This window comes from Elaeis guineensis, chromosome 5 (genome assembly GCF_000442705.2).
Source record: "Elaeis guineensis isolate ETL-2024a chromosome 5, EG11, whole genome shotgun sequence".
In the NCBI taxonomy this organism is placed as follows: domain Eukaryota; kingdom Viridiplantae; phylum Streptophyta; class Magnoliopsida; order Arecales; family Arecaceae; genus Elaeis; species Elaeis guineensis.
Genome location: NC_025997.2, coordinates 128,177,035 through 128,185,906, shown reverse-complemented (window position 1 = coordinate 128,185,906; position 8,872 = coordinate 128,177,035). Strand labels below are relative to the sequence as shown.

General features: G+C 41.3%; 1 protein-coding gene across 2 annotated transcripts in view; it reads right to left on the bottom strand.

The window, feature by feature from the left end:
- Window positions 1–4,081: 4,081 nt before the first annotated feature.
- Window positions 4,082–8,872, bottom strand: part of LOC105045791 (APETALA2-like protein 3) — a 5,538-nt gene continuing 747 nt past the window's right edge. Inside the window, exons 1-10 of one of the 2 annotated variants that reach the window (XM_010924194.4) lie at window positions 8,398–8,872; window positions 8,296–8,321; window positions 8,168–8,198; window positions 7,980–8,067; window positions 7,732–7,877; window positions 7,063–7,107; window positions 6,824–6,927; window positions 6,572–6,705; window positions 5,536–5,643; window positions 4,082–4,606 (exon numbers count right to left, since the gene is read on the bottom strand). The exon at window positions 8,398–8,872 is cut by the window's right edge and continues 745 nt beyond it. In XM_010924194.4, the coding sequence (XP_010922496.1) occupies window positions 4,397–4,606; window positions 5,536–5,643; window positions 6,572–6,705; window positions 6,824–6,927; window positions 7,063–7,107; window positions 7,732–7,877; window positions 7,980–8,067; window positions 8,168–8,198; window positions 8,296–8,321; window positions 8,398–8,872 (1,367 nt within the window). In that variant the 3' untranslated portion in view covers window positions 4,082–4,396. The remainder of the gene's footprint in view (window positions 4,607–5,535; window positions 5,644–6,571; window positions 6,706–6,823; window positions 6,928–7,062; window positions 7,108–7,731; window positions 7,878–7,979; window positions 8,068–8,167; window positions 8,199–8,295; window positions 8,322–8,397) is intronic. The other variant, XM_073258505.1, reaches the window with a different exon arrangement.

The window sequence follows — 8,872 nt, the reverse complement described above, 5'->3', positions numbered from 1 at the left end:
TGAAACAGCATCTTGCAAATTGAAACCATACGTTCAATATGTGATTTTAATTTTAAATTTTAAATATTTTATTTATATTTTTAATATGCGGTTTCGTGACCGTCATCCCGTCCAAGTTATCGTATTTTGAAAAATACATAGGAAAGGGGTAGGTTGGAAAATAAATATTAAAAAATAATATTTAAAAAAAAAATCCGCTTATGGTCATAAATTTTTGTCGACTGCTTAAAAAAATAAAATATGAGTTCGCATTCTTCGAGGTCACAATGTTTGCTTCAGTCCCTTCTACTGGCAGAAAAAAACTTGCGTCAGCGACATGATAGCATTGAGAATATTGCTCCATAAATATCATTCTGTATATTTAATAACTCTATTACATGTAAATGTTGGACAGAGATTGATGGCCCATCTTCAACGAAAGTGGTTTGCCTTTATTGATTCAATAAATGTGTCCTTTTTCTGGTTACATATCAATTTTTTTTATTGTTAAGAACTATAGAACATGTAAGCTTCCTCTTCTGGCTGGTGTCATACTGCTTCTATAGATCGTTGTGCCACCCGGTGCTGTAATATCTTAATTGTTGATCACTTGTGTCATGACCTCTCTTGTGGAGGAGCTTTGGAAAGGTAGTTTTTTACGGTAGGCAGCTTTGTTGATTTTTTTATTGCTTTGATCAATGGTAATTAAATGTTTATAGTGACCCTTAGATAAAATGTGATGATGAAAAAAAAAAAAGATCGTTAATTTAGATACAGAGAAAACTGTTCTTTCATCTTCACTGTCAAGTAATTTTGATTGCTCTGGGGGCAAATGACCATAGTTAAATATTGAGGAACGAATGTAAGAAGAAAAGTGATGACCTCACGCCTAAAGCCTACCCATGGATTATGTCTTAAATTTAAGCCTCAATTTAAGTTCTCAGAGTAAAAAAAAAGAGGATAAATAACTGCTGAGCTAGGAGTACAAGATTTGTTTGGTAGGTCAATAACAGTAGATGGTCCAAATCCTCAAAACACACAAAGAAATTTGGATGGAGTTGATGAAGCTTCCATTTATGTACTCAGCTCGTACTTCTTGTCTGCATGCTGCTACAAGATGGTTGTAATCAACCTTGAGGATTATCAAATCGTTGGTTCTGCCCTCTTGCGATGAAACATATCTCCTTCATTTGTTTATTGGATATTCTGTTGTGCACGAGCTACATTACAAAATGCTGTGCAGCCTCTAACGACTATCATTAAGAGGTAGATGACCATCAAATAAAATGATCCACAAGTATGTATCATATCATATATAACATGCATTATTTGATAGCTATCTCTATTTGTTGATGGCTGCCATCAGAAGCTGCACAGTGTAGTCCATGCTGGGAAACAGGATTGAATAGATGAGGCATTGACAAAGAGACTCCTTTGAGCATGAGAGAAAAATTGAGAAAGGTGACTCCCACCAAAGCCTTGATCATGAGCTATTGACCAGACATAGTACCAGCCAAATTTGAACCATCAACCAGCATAAGCCCAGATGGAAGATACGCATGCACATAATTAACTTTTTGCATGTGCTACATCCTGTCTCCGAAGCCCTCGGTGCACCAAGCTTTTCCTCTTGTTCATGACATCATGATAACCAAGAGAGATGGTAGCACGACACATTTAGGATGCATGTGCGCGTCAGACGCACTTCAGACAACAAATGGAGGGCAAACAAAAAATCACATGCAAACTTCCAAATGACGTAACAAGAAAATAGAAACCGAACGGTATCTTTGTGCAACGAAGACCGGAATGTGTGACAACGTACTTGTTTCGAAGTGGATATCCTCGTGTGACCTTCAGTTCACAAGTTGAGCCCCCTGGAAGCTTGAGCATCAACCCTGTGGGACTGAGGTTTGTCCGGTCCAAATGTAGGTGCCGGGAGGCAATTCGATTATTCAAATCAGTCGTCCATGCTCCACCGTCCTGCTGGTATCTTCCATCGTGTTGTTTCCTCAAACTCAAGAGGAACGATAGCCGAGAATCTGGTCAAAATTAAAAACACGGTAACCAAGCGGCCTGTAGTAGCTCTGCAGCCTGTAGCCCTATAAAAGCACAAACAACAAACAGATTAAATAACCTGACAGCGTGCATGTTGAAGTCGAAAAAATTAAAAAAAAAATAAAAGGGGAAAGAAAAGAAAAGAAAAGCTAAGCTATAAATGCAGCCGGAGCTAGCAAGCTAACGATGGACACGTCCCAATCGTCAGTTGATATATCGCAATCCATCAACTCACTCGAATGAAGCCGGCCGGCTAAGGTGGGGCACACCGAGACAGCGATGTGGCACCAGTCATGTGCCCGTAAATGCCTCCATTGGCTGGGAACCGTAGGATTTCACAGGGAACCTAATTTAGGGGCTACGGATCGGAGGACCAGAAGCACCTGACAGCGACGGAACCTTTTTCCCTCCACTTGCGCCGGGTTTTAAATTGGTATCTCCGAACATTGGATCCCCACACGTTAAATATAATAATTGTTATTTTTCCAATTCGATCTCGGATTAAAAGTTAAATTAAAATCCTTTAGTTTGTACGATACCTCATGTATGTGACAAAAAGCATGAATAGTTTTTTTTTTGGGTACAAGCTTGAATAGTTATCGGTCGCAAAAGAAAAAGCATCGATGGCGGTGATTTACCGTCCAAGGAACGCACTTCTCTTCCAGGGGTTAATGACTCAGAAAATGTTATTTTTCATTTCCTTACTCTTATTCCATGAAAACACTGATTTTATAAAACTTTACCTTATTCTGAGTTTAAAAATGATATTTTAAGCAAAACGGGAAATCTAAATCCAGGATATCCTGACCAAACTAAAGATACCAAAACACAGGCCGTCGAACCTGGCTTCATCCTTCTATCCTTCCGTTAAGCCATCCATCTCTCTCGTGACCTCTCGCTTCTCCGAGATCAGAAGAGCGACAGCGATTTGTCATGGGAAATCAGGGGAGGGAGGGCGGATGACGGGGCTGACAAGGAGCTTGGTCTTCGCCTTGACGAACTCGGCCGGGTCGGAGTCGCGAAGGGAGCGGTGGTGGGGTCAAGATGGTGGACGTGAGGGAGGGAGGTGACGGTGAAGACGGAGGCGGCCCGGGATTATTGGAACTCGATGTCGCAGAACACATGGGGGGAGCTAGTATTTATTACAGGCTGTGAGGGAGGAAACTTGAAGCGGGCAATGGAGGGCCGCGGGCGAAGGTGAGGAAGCATCGAGGTTGATCACATTGGGAGGTTATCTAGCTCCGCCACCAAGTCGGTGGTGGGGGAGGCGACGGAGGAGAGGGAGATTAGGGTGTGGATGAGGGATTTTGCCCGGATCATGGCCCTTGCTATTCGTACCTAGGCTTCTCGCCGAGTATATCCTTTATACAATGGACGGTAAATAAAATTGTAAAATATTAAATTACGCGTATTCCTTAGCAAACCAATCAAAAATAAGAATTTTTTTTTCACAAAAATTAAGAGATTTTTCCATATGCTTCATAAGTAGCTTACGGTCCCACTTAGGGAATAGGGTAGACCCAACATACATGAGCGGTTTAACTGAGCCGCATCCTGCGCTCTTAACGATTGGAAAAATGAAAATTATCATACGTTAAACCAGCACTGCCCGTCTGATCAAAGTTCTCCGTTCGACATGCGAGTGCGACAAAAGAAAAACCGACAACGACCGCATGGTGGGACTCCCTTCGGACTCAAGTGGAAAGACTTCCAGTTCTTCCAGTTTCCCCCGCCACGGGAGTCAATCGTCCAGCGAGTCATTCACTTGTCCCCAAACAAAATAAATAAATAAATAAATACAGCAGTAACTCCAGCCACATTAACCAATAACCACCCATTCCCAATAAGACAAATCCCAGCTGGAAACCAAAAAAACAAACAAGGAGAGAAATGGAAAAAAACTGGAACGCAACCAAGATGGTGAAAGGTGGGGTGCTGTTTTTTTCTGGCAGGAGCAATCCAGGGCAGCAAAGGCTTTTGTCACGCATAAGCCATGATAGGTTCATATCATAGTACACTGAAGGCAAAAAAGAGACACTACAGGTTAAGTTCAACATTAACATGCATTCATTCACCGCCCTGACCTCACTCCGAAAGCCAGGAAGGTTTTCTGCTTTCCCGTCAACGGTCCAACGGAGGACACGGGAGTCCCAAAAAGTCCGAAACACCAAAACATAATTCATGTAACAAGGCAGCAGAGATAGTATGTGGACTTAAAAGTGCTACACATAACCTCGTAAACAAGCGCCCGCTAGCATTATTTCATTGCAGATGGCAACCCTTAAAGACAGCATTTCTCGCCCTGGTTGTTGGCGGTACTCCTGTTTATCTAACGGTCCACACATAGCGGTCTACGCATTCAGCTCATATGATAGTGATTGACGGTGGCTGATGGAGGAAAATTGAGATGGGCTGCGGATGGTGGCAGATGATGGGCAGCTACGACAGTGGCTGCAGTAGAGAATCCTGATGATGCTGCAGAAGAGAACGGTGACGTGGGGCCCTGCGTTGGCCATGCCCGGTTGGAGGGAGCAGGAAAACCCACCTCGGACCCTTTTGTGGCTCTTTCCTGCATTTATTCAAATGCCAGCAATCAGAACGCACGGAAATTTGACACAAATGGCTGGGGACTAAAATGACCCGGCAAGCAATGGAAATTCAGCAAGCAACGGCGTACCAACTGCATGATAGACAGCTCTTAAAACAATAGCAGTTAAAAAATAGTTATAATTCAAGTGGAATGCGGAGGCAATAGAGCAGGACTGAGGGGAACAGGTGGTGTCCATGATATATTGGTGGAACAGTCATGCAATATGTTTAAGACCCCATATCTTCTCATCATTTCTGCTAATCCTGGAAGTAGCTTTAGAAGAGCCAAAAAATCAAATTCTGATGCCTTGCTGGTGCATTTTTTGTTTTTTACTTTTCTTTTTTTTTTGTTGGTGGGTTTGTGTGTGGGGGGGGAGGGGTGTGGCGGCGGGTAAAATGGATGAGTTAAACCAATTGAGTATGGATACATCAGTGGGAATCAGAAAACAAAATATTCATGCCTTGCTGAGACCTTAGCCTAAATGATGTTTTCCTAGTTAGAAACTAAGACTCAGGATAATTCGATCAGCATAAGTCATTACAGAGAATAATAGATTAAAGCATCTTATTCTTTCAGGTAGCTTGGGGTATAAAGCACTACACCACTATGGATGTTCGGATGACATGAATATATTGGAACACAATCTCAAGAAGATTTAGAACATATGGCAGAATTCAAATGAAGACACCTTGAAGACTGAACAATAGTGTTTGACAAATCCTGCCTCCTAGTATGTAGAGAGAGAGAGAGAGAGACAGAGAGAGAGATGAATTTTAAAAATATGAAAGTTAAAGATACAAGGGAGTGCTAGAAGTCACCAAAATTAAGTCAATTGGTAGGATAACAGTGGATCTCAGCAACTAGCATAAGGAATTTGCAATGAGAAAAGAGCTGTTCTTGCGATTTACCTCAGTGTGCGTAAAGAAACCAGGATATAGAGCAGTCCAGGCATGAGGATGCTCGGGTGCCATTGGCAAATGCTGCGGATGAGCCAGATGGGATGTTGAGTTGTTGGCCTAAAGCAGGAAAAGAAAAAAAAACACAGGTTATAAGCATCACCAATTTGAAATAAACTTTGATGTACTAAAGTAGGCCATCAATACAACAAATCAATCATATCGGACTCACAGCATAAACAGAGGAAGAAATCATTCCACTCGAAAACATGGGACAGGATCCACAAAAAGGTAACTACAGGAATTTTTCAATATCAGTCATGAAGAATTGGACTAATCATAGATATAGAAGATCTAGGGTGGTGCTCCAATGCACAGGAAAATCATCTTTTTTTTTTTTTGTAAGTTCCCATCCCCACCCCCAACCATCAAAAAATGGAAGTAATTTTACATATACTGGTTTTTTGATGACGTTTAAAATTTCAGAAATCTAGTAAAAACAAGTCATTCGAAACTTAACCCAAAGGAGTTTCCAAAGTTTGCAATTTCCCTCATTTCACCTTAAACTACCATTTAAAAATTTCTATATCTTTGGCATCCAAATTAAGATATAAATTTAGTCTATTCAACAGAAATCTGGACTGAAGCCTTTTTTTTTTTTTTTTTCAGAAAGATCTAAGCGAGTTAAATCTGGTTAATATGTTGATGCTAAAGAAAATCACTGTTGGAACTTATGCTACAGCAAAGGACGGGCCTTGCTGCAACAATAAGTTTGCTCTACAGGGTGTCACGGATTCGAAATATAGAAAACAGCCTCTCTGCACACATGGATAAGGCTGCATACATCTGCAGTGGCAGGAGCCTCATGCACCATGACATCCTTTTTAACTGATGCTATAACACTAAAAAAATTAACAGGACAGATGAGATCAACACTATCTAATGAAAAAGCATTAAGAATAATGGATTCTCCTGATGAATACTGGCAACTATTTCTGAAGGTTAAGATAAGTGCGCATATCAAGTTTTGATAGTAAAGATTTGTTACCCTAGAATTCCCGGCACCTGAAGCTGCAAAGGAACTGTGATTGGGTTGGATATCCATCGAGTTATTATCCTTCTTTGGGCTATGGACATTAGGTTGAGAGATCCTCAAGTCCAAATCAACATTGTCGCCAGCAACTTTAACAGACAAAATATCAGTCGACACCAAGCATCACTTCAAAATCATGCAAATGTTATAGAATACCCTGATATCATTGTAGGCAATGAGGGGGAATAACTGTTTGGTGAATAATACCTTCATTATTGGGCTCAGGATGTACCTCTCCTTCATAGGTACTTGGTTCAAAATTTGTGACAGCTTCCCTTCCATTAAATTTAATAGCAGCCTTGTCATATGCCCTGATATCCCAGGTTAAAAAAAAAAAAAGAAGAAAAAAAGAAAAAAGAAAAAACTGTGTTGGTTGGGAACCATGCTGACTTCAAGATTCAATTTAGAAAATTGTGATCAATGAGATTGTTTGTGCTTGATACAACCTTGCAGCCTCTATTTCGCTGTCAAATAGCCCAAGATATATGTACCTGCATGCATACACAATGTTCTCAGTTAGCACCGGTAAAGACTGGTTTCCAAGTCCTATTGCACGGGAAATATAAGAACACAGAGATGACTAGGCTTCCACTAATCCAGTCATATGCCTGATAGTAGACTTGCCAACGTTTTTTCGTTTAAATCAACAATTATTCTAAAATATTATGTCAAAAGTTCTTGTGCTAAGTTTGCACCAACTTGATGAAAAGAATCCAACACTAAAATTTCCAGAAACTTTTTTTAAAAATAATTCATGATCATTCTCCAAACATTTCACCAATTATTTTGAAAAACCTCTGAATTCCCTGCTTTCAATTAAGATGTCTTCACCATCATTTGATTGTTTCTAAATCCTTCCACTCTATAATGTTCACTGAATTCCAGACTTTTTTTTCTTCTTTTTTTTCTTTTTCAAGGTTACAGATTACTTCCCTTGGCAAAACAAACCGATATTTGTCAATGAGAACATAACTTAGAGTGATTACCTGAAAAGGCAGAAACAATGGAACCCACCTTTGAATATTCTCAAGACCACTTAGATATATAATGGAGGAACAAAGCCTGCCCTAGTTCATGATAAACTTGAAAAGAAAATTAGTGAGAGATTCTCATACTTTTTGCCGAGGAACTGCCCCATGCGAGCTTCCCAGCGACCACACTTGTGAAGCGTCACTCCTCGGTACTTTGAGCTCCCCCTAGCGAATCCAGTGCTCTGGCGACGAAGTATGTGAACAAATTCCTCTTTTGTCAGATTCCTCATCTGAAATGGAAAGCATCCACAACATATGAATTGTAGCTATCCAACCAAAATTGATATCAAACGAAATACTTTAATTCATGTATATTCTGTATCAGCAATTACCTGTTTCAAATCCTCTTCATAGTCACAGATATTGAAATTGATGTCAGCATCAACCCCACGAAACTTTATTGCAGCCCGATCATATGCCCTGCAAGCCAAAACCCAATCCAATAAATATTCTATAGGAAAACTAATGACCAAAACATGATATACAAAATCAGCAAATTACAAAAGAAAACCAAACATACCTTGCAGCGGCATGAGCAGTGTCAAAACCTCCTAAGTTTTCAATCCAAACAGAGGCAGAAAAACAAGGAACATAGCATCAATAAATTTTCCTGACATTAAATCAAAAGAAAAGGATCAATGATCTTACCCAGATAGACCTGTTTGCCACAATCCCTGCTCAAGAAAAGCACAATCCCGTCAGATTACAAGCAAGAAATAGAAGAAGGGACTGATGTAAGAAGTTGCTAACCATATGTGAGACTCCCATCTCCCCGTCCTCCGGTAGAAAGTGACTCCGCGGTACTGAGAGCTCCGAGACCTCGGGCCCCTTCTGCTCTTCTTCACCTGATGCTGCTGCTGCAATACCTTGGCCTCCACCGAGCCAGCCGTATTACTCTGGAGGAAACGGAGCTCCATCCGACGAGGCAATGCCGGTGTCGATGAAGAAGCCACCGTCGGAGGCTGAACACCTTCCTGAACCACCGAAAACGGAGGGAAGAGCTGCCTCGTGACGAAGCCTGCCTCCCCCGACGCCCCATCTTCCTCCTCCAATTCTTCTTCCACTTCTTCCTCCCCATGTGCCCGCAGCGAGCTCTTGAGGATGCCAAAGTTAAAGCCGCCGACGGCGGCGGCGGCTGAGCAGGAGTCATCGTCGCCGGCATTGCTTGATGCCTCAGCATTAAGGACAGAGGAATTCGATGTCCCCGACTCCTCCATCGGCGCGC